This window comes from Lipophrys pholis (genome assembly GCF_963383615.2).
Source record: "Lipophrys pholis genome assembly, chromosome: 23".
Classification (NCBI taxonomy): domain Eukaryota; kingdom Metazoa; phylum Chordata; class Actinopteri; order Blenniiformes; family Blenniidae; genus Lipophrys; species Lipophrys pholis.
This window is the reverse complement of record NC_137645.1, coordinates 10,929,570-10,948,156: the sequence shown is the minus strand read 5'-3', so window position 1 is coordinate 10,948,156 and position 18,587 is coordinate 10,929,570. Positions and strand designations below refer to the sequence as shown.

Sequence of the window (18,587 nt, the reverse complement as noted above, 5' to 3'; positions counted from 1 at the left end):
AGTGCGTCGACTCTCTTCGCCTTCGCCCTTATATTCCAGAGGTCTGCCCCTCCCCCCCCAGGAGTCCCGACCTGCTGCAGTCGGAGGAAGCCTTCACTCTGAGCGAGCGCCGTTCGTCCAGCGACTCCAACAAGGCGTCCAGCGGCGAGGTGTCCCCTTACGACAACAACTCGCCGGTCCTGAGCGAGCGCAGGGCGGACTCGGGGAGCCCGGCGAGCGACCGGCACTCCCTGGTATCTCAGGGGGCGGGGTGGGGCCGGGACGCCGGCGCCGACCCCTGGGGTTCCAAAGGTGAGCCGTCGATTCACTTCACACCTCTTGGTAACCCGACGGAACCCGATTTGACCGTCTCTCGTCTCTCAGAGGAGCACGCCAACATCTGGGGCACGTGGCACAGCACTCTGAAACCGGCGCTGAAGAACCAAACATACACCGGTGAGCCGCTTACTAGGTGTCAGGAATGAAAATCAAGGAGCAGCCGTCTGGAAAACAAAAACTCCCTCAAGCATAGAGCTGGGCGGTTTGGCTTAAAAAAATCTGTGAATTAAAAACTTTGATTTCTTTTCTCAAAAATGACTGCAGACGTCAGATATCTTGTCAAAAGTGCAACTTTATTGCTGTGATTGTCCTCAGAGCTAAAATGCATTTAAACAATCCCAAAATACAAAGTAAATGAGACTCCGTCATTCAACTAATTCAAGCTTTAACGCAGGTTTAAGCAAAAGTACAACAGGAACTATGGAAATGGTATAGCGGAACGCGAAAATGAAAAACTGAAGTGAAAAAAACTAAATTTCCAAAATAAAAATACTTTTTTAGCTACAAATTCGATAAATTGATTCTCTGGTTTTCAGTGTTCATCCTGCTAAGGTGAAAAAAACAACCAAAAAAACTGCAGTTTTATACAGGACTGAACTTCGAAGTGTGTGTTTAATGTACCGACGCTCCGCCTCCAGGTTCCCATGGCAACATGTCGGAGGGAAGCTCCCGCAGCTCGCAGGAAGGCCTCGACGGACTCCAGCACGTCGACGGCCGACTCCATCGGACTCAGACGTCGCCCGAGTGCCGACCCCACCGGCCGGTCGCCAGGGCGTGCACCGGCCCCCAGCGCCTGCAGCTCAACAGCTCCTCGCCGCCTTCGCACGCCAACAGCACGCAGCGGACGGGCGGCCGCGCGGCCAACTCCAGACCTCAGGGCTGCTCGGGCGAAGCCAGCCCGCCGGTGCTCGCCGACAGACGCTCCCCTCCCCCGTACAACGCCCACCACCGGCTCGCCGGTTCTCTGAGCTCGCCCCAGCTGGCGCCGGCGCGGCCCGGGAGGCCGGCGGCGCCGGAGAGCAACTCGGCCTCGGCGGCGGCGGCCGACACCCAGGTGGCGGCGCAGAGCCCCGAGTGGCAGGACTGGCAGAGGGACCGCTGGCAGATCTGGCAGCTGCTCTCCTCGGACAATGCCGACACGCTGCCGGAGACTCTGGTGTGACGTCGGACCGCCGCGCCAAACGCCGCCAACGACAATCAACCCGCCTTTCGTCCCTCGGATTCCCCCACGTCGTAGCGCCGTGGTGTCGCTGTTTACGCTGTCCACGCCCACGAGCCACTAGTATTTCTTCTTTTGGTACAGACGTGCTCCTGGCCTGTGCTTACTGCAAGTTTTTTTTTTTTTTAAATGTTTTATTATTATTAAGTACCCACAAGAAATACCTCAAAAAACTTTTTTTTTTTTCTGAACGCGACCAGATCAGCTTCATATCTCAGTTGGAGAACGTCAAAAAAACTCACCGTGCACTCACTAAAATAAAAACGTACGCATTTATAATTGCTGCTAAAAAAAAAAGAGAGAGAGAGAGAGAGAGAGAGAGAGATCAAAAGTTGAATTGCGTTTGACTGTAAATATAAATATGTTTATACACAAATTGTTGATGCATACTCAGTGTATGTAAATTGATATGTAAAGTATATAATTTGCCCTAAAAGTATCTACCTGAATGATCAGCAGGCAGTCCAGATGTGGGTGTTTTTGTGTCAGACTGCTGTTGTTTTTGTCTTTACTATTGAATGTAACTTGCTTGGCTTTTGCTGCAGACTCTTAATTATGATATTCGCTTTTCCTTTTGCTCTCGCCGCCTGCTGGACTGCAGGAACATCGTGCCAAAGTCTCTTTTTATATTATTTTTTTTCATTTTTTATTCAGTTCAGTCATTTCATCCATTGTCAGGTTTTTCTTGAATATTGCAGTATAAGAGTACGTGGTCATTTCATAATAAAGCCGAGGATCAAACTCAAATACAACTGAATTATAAAAAGAAGTCTTACTCGTCACGTAAGGATTTAGACTCGATATTTGCATGTTCAGATTAGAATTTGAAGTCATAAAATGCTTTAGAGGAAGAGACCATGGTGCATAAATCCACCTGATATTAGTAATCTGTTATTATACCTCTCACTCTAGATCAATAGAAGCAGCAGACGAGATATTCTGGTTGATTGATTAACCTAAAAGAAGTTGTGCGAAACCATGAGTGTACCTGTTACACACTATATGTAAAGACTTTACAGCTCCTATTATGGATCCCTAATGGTGTCTTTTATTTTTTTTAATTCTATTTTTTTTATTTCTCTTATTTATTTTACTTTTTACTTTTAAAATTTTTCCTTTTCCTTTTTTCTTGTTTCCTCTCTTTTTTAATTTCCTTTTTTCTTTTTAATTTCTTTCTTTTTTTTTTTTTTTTTATAGTATTTTAATGTGAAAACAGGAAGAATAATGGTTCAATTTCTGTGAAAACTCTTATATAGACTGAAAAAAAAACAGTGTAAGCAGGTGAGATATTTTTCAAGGGATAACTAAAATGTAGAGAAATTAACACTTTTGGAGGTCCAACTAAGGTGCTGACGAGAAAAAAAAAGCTCTTTTTTTTCGTCACTTTTTGACTCATTCACCGTTCTGCATATGTAATTCCATTTATATTCTCCACCCACTATCCAACTGGTCTTATGTTACAGTAAAGTGGGTATTTGCAGGCAAATATTTCACATTTTATTTCCAATTCTGGTGCGATAACTGCTTTTGTGAAGCCACCTCAGCATTAAATGCTGCATTTCTGCTTTTGGAGGGTCACTGTTGAGGTCAGTCGAAGGGTCGTGGCGCCATCTGTTGACAGATCGTAGACACTACATCCATCCATCCATTCACAATGACTTGTGATTAAATAAAAAAGCACCTTTTGTGAAGAATCTGTGTGAGGCAGCGATCGTGCCATAGATCTCCACCTTCAAAGTCTGCCAATGCATTTGCTTTTTTTTTTATTATTATATAACTTCTTCTCTTGAGTGTTGTCATATATAAATACATTATAACAGTTTATAATTCACGGAGGATGAAAATAAAGGAAGAAAAAGAGAAATCCTCAAAACGTTACTGTTGGTCTTGTTGACGCCACAAGACCTTTTTTTAAATTTACTTTTATTTGTTGTTTTTATTTTTGGTGGGGTTTACTGGGTCCAAGTCGCAATGGAATTTTCTGGTAATTGCTTTTGTACTGCGCGTCATCATCAATATGCTACAGTGGATATTAAATATGCCAGCATCTACGCCTGCTGTGTGAGTGAATGCTTCATTAAACTGTGTGGAATATTCTAAATCTGGTAGATTTGTGACCGTACAGGACGGGAGTTTCCTGCAGGATGTGGAACCTTTGTCACAAATAAATTAAGAGCAACATATATTAGGTAAATCTTGGAAAGCAGAGGGGGAAAAAAAGCAGAAAAACGCACTTTATTTTAAAAAAAAACTCATCGATCCGCATTGTAGAATTTAAATTTTCCTTTTCTTCTGTGATGTTTGTCGCGATTTTGAACTCCCTCCAAAGCTTTACGAAAAAAGCTCAACAGAAAGCAGCACCACGACATGATGCTACCTCCACCATGCTTTCCATTGCGATTTCATAGACCAATCTCTGACACGTGTTGTGTCTCTATTTTAGTGGTCCTGGTCCATTAAGTCCCGCTTGCTTTACCGAAGTCACCCAATGTCCTATACGTTTTCTTTTTGACGTCCACAAGTCTCTTATTCACCAATTAGGCGGCGATAGGTTTTCAGCTGCATTCTTCCATCATTAATGCGATTAATTCGGACCATTCTCCTGTTTTCCAGATCAAACGTGAACATATATCACAAAGCAACCAATAACCTAATAAACGATATCACCGCCGCATAGGTGTGTTGACGGTGACGCCCCCATCATTTTTCTTTATTAAAGCAAATGTCACTGACTTTCATTCACGGGAGCAGCTGCCAATCGTCTGCACTTGCTTCCAATATGGCCGAGCTTTCAGCTTGTGGGGAGAGAGGAGCATTTTTTGGGGGAATTTCTTCCCACGTCACATTAAGTATGTCGGCGCCATGTGGTAAGAAGCAGCGGTGCATGTTGAAAGCTGCACATTCCCACCACTCCTGCAGAGAGAAGCTCTTAATCCAGGTCGTTTTGGTGGACAAATTGAGTCTTTTCTCCTGGTTGGTTGCTTATTGTTACTGTCTGGGGAGTTTGTGCGGTCCCTGCAGTCACACAGCATTTAATTAAATTAACTCTTAAGCTATTGTCTCCCGAGGAAAATCAGGAACTTAGAACATCCAAAAGGGTGAAATAAGACCTCAAAGCTATCTGAAGACTCAAGCTATTCACCCGTCTACAGGTTTAACAAAGAGCAAATGAAGACAATTTCGCAACGTTGCTTTCCCTAATGTCTTATTTTCTCCTTTATGTTTTTATTTTTATGCGACGCCGTTTTGTTCTAACGCTGCGCTCCACGCTGGAGCCACTCCTAATGTGATAACTTCAATGTAATGGAAGTTCAAAATGTAATAATGGGCTGCTCATCGAATAAAGTCATGACTGTAAAACGTAACAGCGGCTTTGCAGATAAAGGTTATTGCTTTCGGATCACTGATGTCGCTCATAATGTAGTCACGTAAAGTAATGTGTGCATATATCTATCTATCTATATATAGCAGAGAGGGAAGGAAATCTAGGAAAGCTGATTAGTATTGAATATAAATTGCTTTCGCTATAATTAATACACATTAAGTCATGACTTTTGATTTATTTCCACCTTTATTTAAGAGGTAAAAACAATAATGCAACATGCTGTCGTCACATTAGCGCCACGACAGTGTGCATGGGATTTCATTACGTTATGAACTTCTGTCACAGTGAATTTGTCCCGTTATGAGCATGATGGTTACATCGTAGATTATTCCCTTTCTTCTCTACCTCATATGTCTTGCTGCTCCTTGGAGGGTTTTGTCAGCTGTGCATCATTGCCCAGCCGCTCCCTATGTGTACGCCATTCACTGGGAAACGCCTCAATGTTGTAAGACGCCGATTGGTTCACCATGTGTTCTGGATTTTTTTTTGTATTATTAGAAATCAGGTTGAGGACAAGTCGGCATGTGGAGGCGGAAAGCCTGAAAGAAAGGTGTCGTCCTGATGCGCGGGGCTCTGAATCCAGAGGAAAAGAAAAAGGACGGGCCGAGTCGCTCGACTGTAAATGTCAAAAGTGAGGCGCGAGCGAGCAGTTTCGAAGGCTCACCTTCAAGAACTTGACAGAGCGGCGCGGCGGCGGGGGCCACAGTGCGTGAACCCCTTTATTACACTTGAAAAATACATGTCTGTGTGTGAAGTGGTGCAAGGAAGAAAAGGCGGTCGTCTGGGAAGAAAGACAAGAAAGTCGAGATGGTTTGATGAGTCATGGTTCTAAAGGAGGGAACCGGCCAAAGGAGGTCAAGAAGTCACGGACGTCTGATGAATCAGACAAATATAATAAAATAAAATCTACAGATTTGTGTAGTTTTGGAGCTGTGATCCTGCAGTCTTCACTTCTTTCCGAGCTGCACGTTGCTGTAATGCCACACTCTCGCCACCAGAGGTCAGACAAGTGCCTCGAATAGTTTGCTCCCCACACGCCTCAGCTCATTCCTTCCTGGGCCAAATTTGCCAAACTGTTTCTGGACAAAACACCAGCGGATAATGAATGGAGGGGCCACAAACAGAAGGTGATGAATGGAAGCACATAGATGGGGAAACAAAGTGACGAGAACAAACCAGGTGTTCAGTAGTTTTTGTGGCAGTAATGGAAAGGTAAAAGGAGAAAAAGGAGGGGATCGAGACGATTTCATGGCTTTTGCTTTCAATTTATCCAATCGGCGCCTGATGGTATAAGACACCTCACAGACGCCCTGCAGGGGTGAAATTAATGGTTAGCCGCCCATTAGACACATCGGACAAGGTAATGGATGAGAATATGGGTGTTTAAGACTGAGAGATGGGCAAGAGGTAATAATTGAGTGAGCGCTCTGGTCTTGATGGACTCCAGGAGGGAGGACGTCGGGTCAATTTCTCTCGAAACAAAGATCTGGAGTTCCCACTTTTCCGCTCGTCCTTAATAAAAATCCATTTCGGTCCCATCGCCAGGGTTATCAAAAGTTCTGATCTGCTGGAGTTTGGAAAAGTTTTCGGGAGAACGTAATCACGGCGGCTTTGCGGTCGCTCGATCAGGTGTGCGTTCATCGACCCCGGAGGACGACCTTCCTGTTTCGCTCTCGGGCCTGTCGGCGCATTCAAATCGGGAGGGGGGGAAATGAAACCAAACAAAACAAAAAAACAAGTTTTGCTTGCGGAGTCCATTACTCATAAGACAAAAACGAGCGTTTGAGTGGCTGTGATGTTCGGAACCGACACGTCGTGTTCGGCTCAAGGAGCCTCTTGATTAATTGTGACCGGCGACGACAGTCTCTCTCAGATCCTCTCTCTTTTAGTTTCAATTTTTTTTTTTGTGTGCGTGTGTGTGTGTGTAGGTTTCTGGAATCGAGCCGGATTTTAAATAGAATTTTTGTGGAGCATGACAACAAAACAAAGCTGCTTTATTTCAGCGGCTAATGACTTGGCCCGGAGTAACGACGTCCCGTTGGCCCGGGCCCGAGAGAAGGAAAAAAAGAAAAAAAAAGAAGAAAAGAACACATGCAGGGAGAGGCATGCATGAACTCATCCACACGGAGACACTTCGTACAGGACTTGAGCCCCCCGATTCTTGCTTTTGTTTCGGGAAGCTTCATGAGTGTTAATCATTTACGCAGCTGCTTGCAGAAAACTTTTGTTCTCCTTTGCTTGTGCATGCAGAAACACATGCTCTCCTACACACACCACCTGAAAGGAATCCCAAACCCGCCAGGTCCTCATTACAGCTCATTCGCATCATGTGTGTCCTCACACGGTCCAACAAAGGCCGGAAGATAGAAACCGGAGGAGATTTCAACAAGTTTCCCAGCCTGATTGAACCCAGCAATCGCATCGCTATGGTAACGGAGAAGCATTTAATATGTTTTTACTATAGTGGTATGAGATAAGAGAGAGTGGCAAACAGTTAACAACACTTTCTTTCAACATCAAGACGATCTTTCCTTCCTTCCTTCCTTCCTTCCTTCCTTCCTTCCTTCCTTCCTTCCTTCCTTCCTTCCTTCCTTCCTTCCTTCCTTCCTTCCTTCCTTCCTTCCTTCCTTCCTTCCTGGTATAGACCAGCTGGAACCAGTAGATTACCGTTGAACCAAAGTGAAGAAGAAGAAGGGCAATAGTTATCAGGGATAAAAAAAAAAAAGCTGCTGATGATAGAGAGGGAAACAGTCATCAGGGATGACATGAGCAGTGTGAAACAATGTAATGCACCTCTGTTGATGCAAACTGATATTAAAACCACAAGAAGAAGAAGAAGAAGAAGAAGAAGAAGAAGAAGAAGAAGAAGAAGAAGAAGAAGGGAAAAGGTCATCAGGGACGACGTGAGCAGTGGGAAATAATGTAATGCATCTCTATTGATGCAAACTGATATTAAAACCATAAGAAGAAGAAGAAGAAGAAGAACAGAAACAGTCATTAGGGACAACATGAGCAGTGTGAAATCGTGTAAATAGATGAAACCAGCAGATGGCGGTAAAGCTGGAATGCTGGAGTACAAACACGACTGAAATGAATCGGTTTAAGCTTCTATATTGTAGAGTTTTACAACAAATTGACATCGATGTCAGAGGCTCAACAACATTGTATTTGTATTTCTTCAAATGCAGTCTTGGTCTCTTGGAAACATTGTGTCCATTTCCCCTGATGACATCATATAGGGGAAACCTCTGATTCGCCTGCATAAGCACATATTCGTTGGAAGCCAGTGAAGGGATAACAGACTTTCTTTACTTCTCATTCACAGGCTATGGGGACACACGTGACTGTTAGAAAACCATTAGAAAGTGAATTTGGTATGCTATGGACCCTTTAGAGGCCTCTGCAGACTTTAATGACACGTAATCCTTGCTTGTTTGTCAACATTAGGCGCGCATATAAATGCATGATATCCTGATTTAAACAGTAAAAATCTATTTTTCTGTTCATATCTTCACCAATTCAAAACAAGTGCCTGTTTCAGATTGGATAAATGATAATTAACACAAACAAAGGAACAAAATCAACTAATTATAATTATTTTTATAATAGCTATTCTTTTAAATATCATAGATGTATTCCAACAAAAAGAATTCATTTAAAAAAAAAAAAAAGCCTTTAAAAGCAGAAATTCAGGTTTTACAGCAAAAATATTGTAGTTAGATAAAAGAATATGACGTTGCAGTTGTAAAAATAATTAAATGGGCTTTGTGTGTAGTCACAGATCGTGTGCATTAGTTAAATAAATGCAAGCATGAACATGGTATTTAAAGAGATATGTGGCATTTTATAGGTTCATGGAGTTAATTAGCAGGTTTTAATCCTACAGCAACTAATGCAGCATCGATAGAAATGTGCTCCAGGCATCAATTGGAGGATTGTGTTCATTAAGGCTTTTTATAACATTTGTTGTTATGTGCTGTCATTCTGTTGGTCTTTCTTTTTTAGATTTGCTCTAAAAGCCCATCATGCCTGTCAGAAAACCTGCACAAACAGGGACCAGGTCTCTCAACACGACCGTTGTGATATTTTATTATTGTACTGTGTTTTACTCTTTTTAACAGTTTTATTTCCTGTTTCTACTGTGGTTTTACAATTTTTAACTGTGTTATAACTGCTTTTTGTGTTTCGACTGTGTGACTTGCATTTTTTCTGTTTTTAGCTGCCTTTTTTTTCATTTGTTTTTTATTTTTGTATTTACTGTGACAGTGTTTTACTTGTTTTTAAATTGCGTTTTTACCACTTTTAACATTTTTCTGTTTTTACAGGTTTTATTGTGTTTTGTTCTGTTTTTAAATTGTGTTTTTATTGTTGTTTTTTTCTGTTTTCCTGTATTTTCACTGTCGTTGGAGTTTTAAGGTTTCCAACAGTTTTTTTCAGTTTTCTGTATTTGTATTGTTTTCTTTTTTTAATGTTTTAACTGTTTTTATTGTTTTTACTGTTTCTATTTACTGTTTTTAATGTGGTTATTTTTTTATTTATTTTTACATTCACATCACTGAAATCCTATTCAAGAGACAAATAAAGTTGAAGTTGAAGTACAAGGACAATAAGAAAAATGTTTTCCTCCAGAGTGTTATGACTCCCCGTCCTTATTCTGTTGTGACTTGGTAGTTTTATTTTGACAGTCACCGTAGTAACAAACCAACTTGTCACCCGTTCATACGAATGTCCATGTACTCAGATTGTTAATGTTTCTAGCGTATTGTTCTCTGCTGAGCATGTGTGTCGTTTCATTACTGAAACAAACAGCGCCCTCTAGTGGCCCAATGTGAAAACTACATCGACTACAGCGTTTCTGCCTCTGCAATGTGGACGGACATCGAAAACGTTGCCTTGTAAATGGCAAAAACCGAAACACTTGCCTTTCATGTCACAGTGACGAGAGAAATGTGAGGCTGAACGGTAAAGAATGAATGAGGGTGTCGGGATAACGCACTGCTTCACTGCGAGCCGAGGCTTTTCCTGAGTGTGACGAGTGTAGCCATGTGACAGGAGGCCACGCTCCACCCAGCCATGATACTGTACACTGATCTGCCCTCAGGAGTGGACACGTACACATGTTCCCGTACACACACACATACACACACACACACACACACACAAACACACTCTGTTAGCCCGTACTCACGGGGGCTAATGAGCCGCTGCCAACGAGAGAACCCGCACAGATAAGTCGTCACACTCCATCTCTTTTCTTCCTCCAATTCAAGTGCATTCCCGTCGAGGTCATGCATCATTGTTTTCTGAAGCTGACTCCAGAAGTCAGGAGGTTACTCCCACACAGACGCAACGGAGAAGAGAGGAACGAGAGTGGAGATGAATGTGTTTCCTCGTCGCCGTTTAACATAAATAGCAGGGGCTGAATGGAGCTCGGCGGCAAACACTTCACTCACTTTGCTCTTTCTTCAGGGACCGCGGAGACTTAGTGGCTTTATTCTGAGCTCAGGTCCAAATCAATGAGATCCACTCAGTGGGAAGAGGAGAGACAGATTGGAGAGAGTGGAGGAATGAGAGATAATACAAAAGTAAAGCTGCTACTACTACCACTAATCCCTATACTACCCCGACCAATACCAATACTGCTCATAATAATTATCTTTCTTTGTTTCCTTTGCAACATGCATGTAAATAATGGAATGGCATAAAACTAAAAAGTTTAAAAGTTTTTTAATGTGATTTGTCTCTTGATTCAATCATCTAGTTTAGTTTTAATTTTCTGCTTTTTTGTGTTTGAGTCAATATTTTTACCGTAATTCTTCTTCAAATAGGTGTGTGTGTGTGTGTGTGTGTGTGTGTGTGTGTGTGTGTGTGTGTGTGTGTGTGTGTATGTATGTATGTATGTATGTATGTATGTATGTATGTATGTATGTATTAATTTGTGTGTGTGTGTGTGTGTGTGTGTGTGTGTGTGTGTGTGTGTGTGTGTGTGTGTGTGTGTGTATGTATGTGTTTTATGTGCGTGTTTGAACATAAATGAGCATCTCTTTATATTTTAACAATCGCTCTTTTAGCCTGTCAGTCATGAAAACAAAAACACGGTATTTCAAAATATTACATTAGTTCACAGAATCTAGTTTGTCCTTTTTTCTTTTCCAGGCCTTAAACTATAACAACAAAAATGCAGTTATATAGTTTTTTTTTCAATTTATAATCAATCTAGCAGGTTGTTCAGTCCTCTCGTGGGATTAAAGTGATTAAAGAACAGAAATTAGGAATTCTTCCATTAATTCACCGTATCCATGCACAAACTACTGCTTCAAACACTCCCAGTACTTCTGAATTGATCTGACTGGCCACATGCAGAAACAAACCTTATGACGGGTTTTATACTTCGTGCAAAACCTCAATTTTTCTAATCTTTACTGAAACTGACATACGTGTGCTACCTCTCTAGAGGAAATCCAGCACAGCATTCCGCCAGATGTGATTTCACTCTTCACAATGTGTGTGTGTGTGTGTGTTCTGGTGATTCACACAGGAGGCATGCATGTGGGAGGAAGTGATTGTTGACATTTGTTCAAAAATTGTTCTTTGAATAAATCATAGTGGCTGAAATGTCCAGTTAATCGGAATGACACACACACACACACAAAAAAAGAAGTATTGAAATTCTTCTAAACACACTTTAACAAGAAGCTTCAGCTAGAGCTATTCCAACTTTCCCACTGCCCTTGAAGGCACCGCCGCGATAATATGACGTTAGTTAATCTGACGCTCCTCGCGGTTGCGCTATTTTTAGTCCCAGCAAATGAATGAATTGACTAATCTTTCCTGTGACTACTATGTGACAAGAGAATCCAAATCATTCAAACACACTTCATACAGACGAGCTGGTTTCCTGTTCCTGGTTCGCTTTGATTGGCTCCCCAGTCTTTGATATGGCCGCCCAAGTAGAGCCCCTCCGAGGTCACTGCACCTCGGGAGAGCGAGCGAGGACCATACGGATCGTTATTGCGACCGCGACTCCACTGTTTCAGGAGATCGTGGCTTCAGGCAACAGTCACCGACGTCTCCCAGAAAACATTGAGGATTCTTGAGACGATCTTCTGCAGGGAAGGGTCACTCATTCAACCTGTTGCCTTCTCTTTCCATCTGTAATCCGTACGAGCGCTCCACGTGTTCGGATTCTCATGGCGCCACACCATCAAGGACACACGTCATTATATTCGTTTAGCAGCCTGACAGCGATTCCAAGCACACGGCCTCAGCTGGTAAAGACGTGACACGTGACGAGGAGATAAGGAGGAAACCACTGAAGTGTTCTTATCTCATCGTAGGGCCATCGGTGTTGGATTAGATGAGGGATTATATGAAATGGATCTAGAGGATGATCAAGGCTTTCTTTCTTTCTTTCTTTCTTTCTTTCTTTCTTTCTTTCTTTCTTTCTTTCTTTCTTTCTTTCTTTCTTTCTTTCATTCTTTGAGTGGTGGGAATGGCATGGACTAACTGGAACCAGCAGATGGCGGGAGTGAAATTCACGGATGCCAACTGCCGTTTAACCCAAGTGAAGATGAAGGAGGGACACAATCATCAGGGACGAAAAACCTGCTGATAAGAGAGAGCGAGAGAGAGGGGGGAAACGGTCATCAGGGACGAAAATTTTATGATAAGAGAGAGGGGGAAACAGTCATCAGGGATGAAAAAGCTTGATAAGAGAGATAGGGAAACAGTCATCAGGGATGAAAAACTGCTGATAAGAGAGATAGGGAAACAGTCATCAGGGACGACGAGAACGGTGGGAAACAATGTAGATAGACAGAACCAGCAGATGGCGTTAATGCAACTTTATGGATGCAAACTGCCATTGAACCCAAAAGGAGAAGATGAAGAAGAAGATCGAGAGGATGCCTGAAGCAACCTCCTTTTGGGTTTCTTAGAACCCGAAAGACAACAGACCAAGACTATTTTGGAAACTGGAAGTGGACAACAAAAACTTTTGTGTAGAACAGGGAATAAATGGTGGAAATGCTTGTCGTATGCTAGTTTCCTTCTCTGCTTGATTGAAAGCCGAGGAATTCCCAGGCCAACCGAAGGATTCAATCTCTCCTGGGGGTCTTGTTTGGACCTGAAGGCCTTGACCCAGTTGTTACTGCTTCGTGCATTTCAAATATCAGAAGACCAGAAGCGATTCAAATGAAACGTCTGAACCAATTCACTTGGGTCCATCAGCCTGAGCAGCACTTGTTTGGCTTGGAGCTCTTTCCTCATGTACCACGATTTCTGACAGGTACATTGCCAGGTATTGGGCGGGGGGGGGGGGGGGGGGGGGGGTTCTGGGGAAGACGTAATGATATAAGGAAGAGAATCTTACAAGCTTGTCACACAACAATCGTCAGATCTTCTGATGACCGTCTTGGCCGGCTGCATTAGTATTTCCCAATGGTCTGCTACCTGGAGCCACATGTCGCTCTTTAACCCTTCTGTCATGGCTCCCTCAACTTTTCTCATAATAATAGAAAATAATAATGATAATGATAATGATAATGATAATAATAATAATAATTAAAAAAAATATATATATATATCAAACCTATACAGCACTTCTTTATGCACTCAAAGATGATATGTGGCACAATAAATAAAATGTGAGAAATAACTGAAACCACAAGAAATTTGAAAATTAGCTTATTTTTAAATAAAAAAACAAAAAACCTGTCAAAACAGCTAATATGGCTACAATGTCAACATGGTGTAAAATCTGCTGAAAAATAATTATGAAACTGCTGAAAATGTGATGTAATCTTAACCATCCACAATTGGCATAGAAACTTCATAATATAATGTAAGATACAGTTTGATTATAACTGTGTATAAAACTTTAGAAGCTATGCCAGCCTCATTTTGGAGGTTAAACATGTTTTGTGGCTCCACTTATATTTGGTTTGGTGGAAAGTTCTTGTAGCGCCGCATTATGTAATAATGATGCAATATGTAATAACGAAATACATTTTCAACTCATTATGTAATAATGTTGCATGATTTTCTAATAAACTTTGCCACATTTTGTTGTTACATATTGCAACAGTTACGACAAAATGTGGTTGTTCCACTTTTTTTTTTCAAGAAAATGTGAAAATTTGGTGCGTTATATGATCGATTTTGCTGTTTAACCACAGACATGGTTCTATGTATAATAATGAGGAAAACATTACAAGCCAATCAGTATGTCCACCCGCCATTTCTATTTTCTTGAAGAAATAAGTGCAACTGAGTGCCTTTAATAATTTAACCCTCATTTTGTAAGAACGGTTTCAATATGATGCGGTTCTCCTGGTTGCAGACCTCTGGTATATCCTGACTGAAGGTTCTTACAGTGAGGTAGGACGCAGTAGAAACCTCTCCTCAATGACCGGTGAGGTATGAGTGTGTCTTTCGGGGCTTTACTGCGTGTATATCTGATTGAAGTGAGACATAACAATTTTGACTCTTACCGTAATATTTAGTGAACTGTCGATGACAGACTGAAAGGGTGTAAAATGCACCCTGACATCCAGTCTCCAGTGCCCTCGCTCGCTCTCGCTCTCGCTCTCGCTCTCTCTCTCTCTCTCTGTCTGAAGTCACTCCGGACACTACGATTGACATCCGTTAACCCTCCTTCACTTACAGTCAAGGCGCAATCGTCCCCGCATCTAATTCAGAGGCTATTAAAGTAGCCTGCTTCGTTAATGGTCCGAGGCAGAGATAATACACTGATTGAGACTGAACGAGCCTCATCTCCGCTGTAGGGAACCTTTGCACGCGCGCATTATTTAAAAGTCCGTGCCTAATTACACATTATGAAAAGACATTAATGGAACCCTACTAAAAGCCATGAAGCATTAAATGTCAAGTTCATTAAAAAAAATCTGCCGCCAGGATTTCAGCCGTTCTGGAAATGACGGAGTTACCGCTTATTGGAGTTAGATTTAATGGTGATTGGAGGACTTCCAAATAGAGATGAATGGGTTTAACATGCCTTTTTTTTTTTTTTTTTTGATCGAGCCTTTTGTGATGCGACCTGGGTGAACGTGAGCAGCCGACTGCCCAATCAGGTTTGCCTGTTTCACTCATTGACTTTGGGTCAAAACCAATGGAGTTTGTTCACTTGTCAGCTCGAAACGGGCGATGCATTATTCAGCATTTTTTTTAGCATTATCACTCGACTTTGAATACAACAGGGACCGGAGGATGGAGAGGCAGATGTTGTGAAAGGTTTTTTTTCTTTCTTCTTTCCTCGTCTCTGAAGTTTACTTTGGGAAAGTTGAATCCCCTGTGTGCTCCGTGTCAAAGAGGAGTGAATGAGTGAGGGATGAATAATGCAGGTCAGGATCCTATTGTTTGGCGAAGGCCCTCTGCAGCCCAGGGTGCAGCATGGGGAGACTTTGTGAAATATTGATTCCCCACTTAAAAGTTGTTCTGTTGATGTTATAGCCAACTTCCACGAAGGGGATGGAGGCATTCGTTGTTTGTCTTCTTGTCCCGTTGAGAATCCAGCGGGGACGTTAAAACATGGAAAACACACGCTGTATTATGCTTGAAAGCTTCAGGTATGAATTCAATGACAGATTTGGCCCAATGTTCCTCAGAACAAGATAAATACTGCGTTAGTGAAGTGAGGCAACAGACATGTTAGTAGCATGTTCTCGAGAAAAATCTGCAACTGGTGAAATTTTGGTATCATTAAAAAGCTTTAGAATTTGGCTTTCATCTGTGTATCGAGTTATTAAAAGCAACTTTTTATAACGGTCCCTGATGACTGCTTCCCTTCACTCGGGTTCAACGGCAGTTTCGATCCATGGACTTGCACTACCGCCATCTGCTGGTTACAGCTAGTACATACCATTCCCGCCGCTCAAAAAACTAAAAGTCACAGACATGATTTAAAATTAGTAGAGTGAAATACTCAAAAAAAGCATACTTAAGTAAATTTAAAATAACTTAAGAAAGTACAAATACACACACAAAAAAAAAACCCTACTCATTTACAGTAAGGTGAGTAAAGTTTATATTTTACTTTCCACCTCTTCCGGAATCTGCTTTGGTTAGTTTGTGTCAGAAGAAAAAAAGAAAGAGAAAGAAAGAACGAACAAAAGAAAGAAAGAAAGAATACACTAACGGCAAAGAGAAGAAGAGAAGCAAGAAAATGATGAATACACGGGTGGAGAGGCACCATGTCTCCTGGAGAGAGTCGACGATTGTAGAGAGAAAGCAAGAGGTTGGGGGGTTAAAAGTCCAGGAGGTGAGGAGCTTGTAATTATAGGGTTTGAGATCTTCCTTCTTTAGAGTGCTGCTACTCTCCTCCATTACTGCAGCCTGCTGTCCACTCTGTCACACTTCTACTTCTATACCTCAATATTCTTTTGTCAGAGAAACTTTGACAGTATTCTGCTTGGTATCGCGCCACAGAACGCTCAGCAATAGTCATTTCTCAGAGACGGCGATAACAATGCCTAGTTAGCGGTTGCTCCTGCTTATCTCCGCTCCACGCCTCTATTTCTGCCACTCAGCCACCGTCCTCCAGTGTTCTCCCTCGTCCACGTCTGCCAATTCCTCCCACTCCCTGCCGGCGCTGACTGCATCAAAAGACGTCAAGCGCCTTCGAAACCTTTCACATTCCCGAAAAAGCTAGAATTCGTGTTGGCTTCCAAAGGTGGGGCCCGAAAGGGAACGGAGCAGAGCGCTTTTCTCCACAGAGGAGAAACTTGTTGGCATTTTCATTGTCCCGCGGCACAGCCGGTCTTGTGTTTATAGAGTCTGATGAAATCGAACAAAAATGTACACATCTTGTAAAAAAAAAAGAAAGGAATTTTGTGAAGTATGAGTGTCGTTATTTTCTGACTGCATGAAGTGTGCGGAGTCGCCCCGCTGCCATACACAGTGGACGTATTAATGTTTCATTGCTGAGCCATGTGTCGTCGGTTCTCTGCTTTTTCCATTTTCTTCCCTACGTCTTTTCCAACTGGCACTTTTTCCTTAAATATTTTTTCCCCCCTTTTAGAATTTAACGCCACTTTTCTGCTTAGCAGAAAAAAAAAGAAAAGAAAAACAGATTCTTCATGGATTACTTAAGCGTAATGCATCGAGGCAGGGGGGGTCATTGGCAGAGTTCACCACTGCCTCTCATGTTAACATTTTTATGTATATCTTTAAAAGCAAATAATGATAAATAAATATGAAAGATTACAAAAAATTACAATAATCTGTAAAAGAAAATAATATAATATGTCCGTACAAATAATAATATGAGCATCAATAAGAAAACAAAAACCTTTAATAAATACAATATTAATATTATTAACACTGAGAACAACAATCATAACATTAATAATAATATTAACAAGAGTGCATGCTGAAGGTTGAATAAAGCTGATCTCCTTTGATCTGTGCATCTCCAGTGCTGAGATCATAGCTCTCATATAGATATATATAGATCAAAGGAGATCAGCGTCTCTTTCCATGGAGATGCTAAGATCAAAGATTTTCTCCTACTTTGATCTGCTTTAACCTCCATGAGGTGCCTCTCCCATCCACTTTGTATGGGACCTTTTTTTTGTAGTTTTTGTGATTTATTCGGAAATGTTTGAAAACATAAAAAGCACAGAGTATAGCAGTCATCTCATGAACAAGCTGCATGTTTTGCTATCCGAACGATTCAAATCGGTAAAAGATTGCAGGAGATATAGCGCAGTGGCAAAGAAGTCAGAACAATAATAAAGATTTAGATCACTAATGTGTCACTGCCTTCAGCATTCACACAATAATCAATAATTAATCATAATTAGAGTGTATACTTTGCCCTTCAAAAATTTGTTGTTTGAATATCACACACACACACACACACACACCCCGTAACTGACTGTACCCCCTTTTGCTAAACTAGACCTCTTGAATTGAAAGAAAGATTTAATTTCAAGACAAAACACAAAAAGTAATTTATTTTCATTTCAGAAAACTTCAGCGCTTACGCAGCAACGTTTTGAAAACGGTTTAGTCAGCATGCCAGGCCACTGGTTGGTGCTGTGGTTTGTTTATGTAGAGAAACCACGCACACATGCAGCAGAGAACATGAAACGCTATAAACATTAACAATGAGAATACACAGACATTCCAATGGACAGACGGTGAATTTGGATTGTTAGTACGGCTGGGAATATGGACTGTGAGACTGTGAGCCCCCATTCTTTTTAAATGCTCATTTACTCACGCATGTGCAGCATTTCAGATAAGCGTGAAAACGTCCCATTATGGCAGGAATAAATAAAAGGTTTAAATGCTAGAAAGCAGTTCAGTGCAAAAATAAACCATTCAATTTGGAAAAAGGCGAGATAATGAGCTGTAACATAATCAGTTATAACAATATTCTGAGTGTCATGAATCGAGAATGCAAAACCAACATCAAGCCAACTGTTTCACTTGCCAATGGAAAATATGAATTGTATTAAATACACAAAGCTGGTTTCAGGACAGCGGGATAGATTACAGAGTAAACCTGATGCTTTCTATCAAATTGTGGTCCGTTTTCTTTAAAAGAAGCAAATGAAGTACCTCTTTGGTAGATTAGATTATCTTAAAATTGGCCAGAAGAGCAGGAGTAATAAGAAGAGATGACAAAAGCTTTTGGCAGTG

General features: G+C 41.6%; 1 protein-coding gene across 4 annotated transcripts in view; it reads left to right on the top strand.

Annotated features, from left to right (window-relative positions):
• LOC308127530 (rho GTPase-activating protein 6-like) overlaps positions 1 to 2,281 on the top strand; it is a gene marked incomplete at its 5' end in the record, with an annotated part of 77,378 nt that extends 75,097 nt beyond the window's left edge. For 2 of the 4 annotated variants that reach the window (XM_080492642.1, XM_080492644.1), the window contains 3 exons: positions 62 to 291; positions 364 to 435; positions 957 to 2,281. In XM_080492642.1, the coding sequence (XP_080348768.1) occupies positions 62 to 291; positions 364 to 435; positions 957 to 1,480 (826 nt within the window). In that variant the 3' untranslated portion in view covers positions 1,481 to 2,281. Of the gene's footprint in view, positions 1 to 61; positions 436 to 956 lie in introns of all 4 variants that reach the window. The other 2 variants (XM_080492643.1, XM_080492641.1) reach the window with 2 other exon arrangements.
• Positions 2,282 to 18,587: the final 16,306 nt, after the last annotated feature.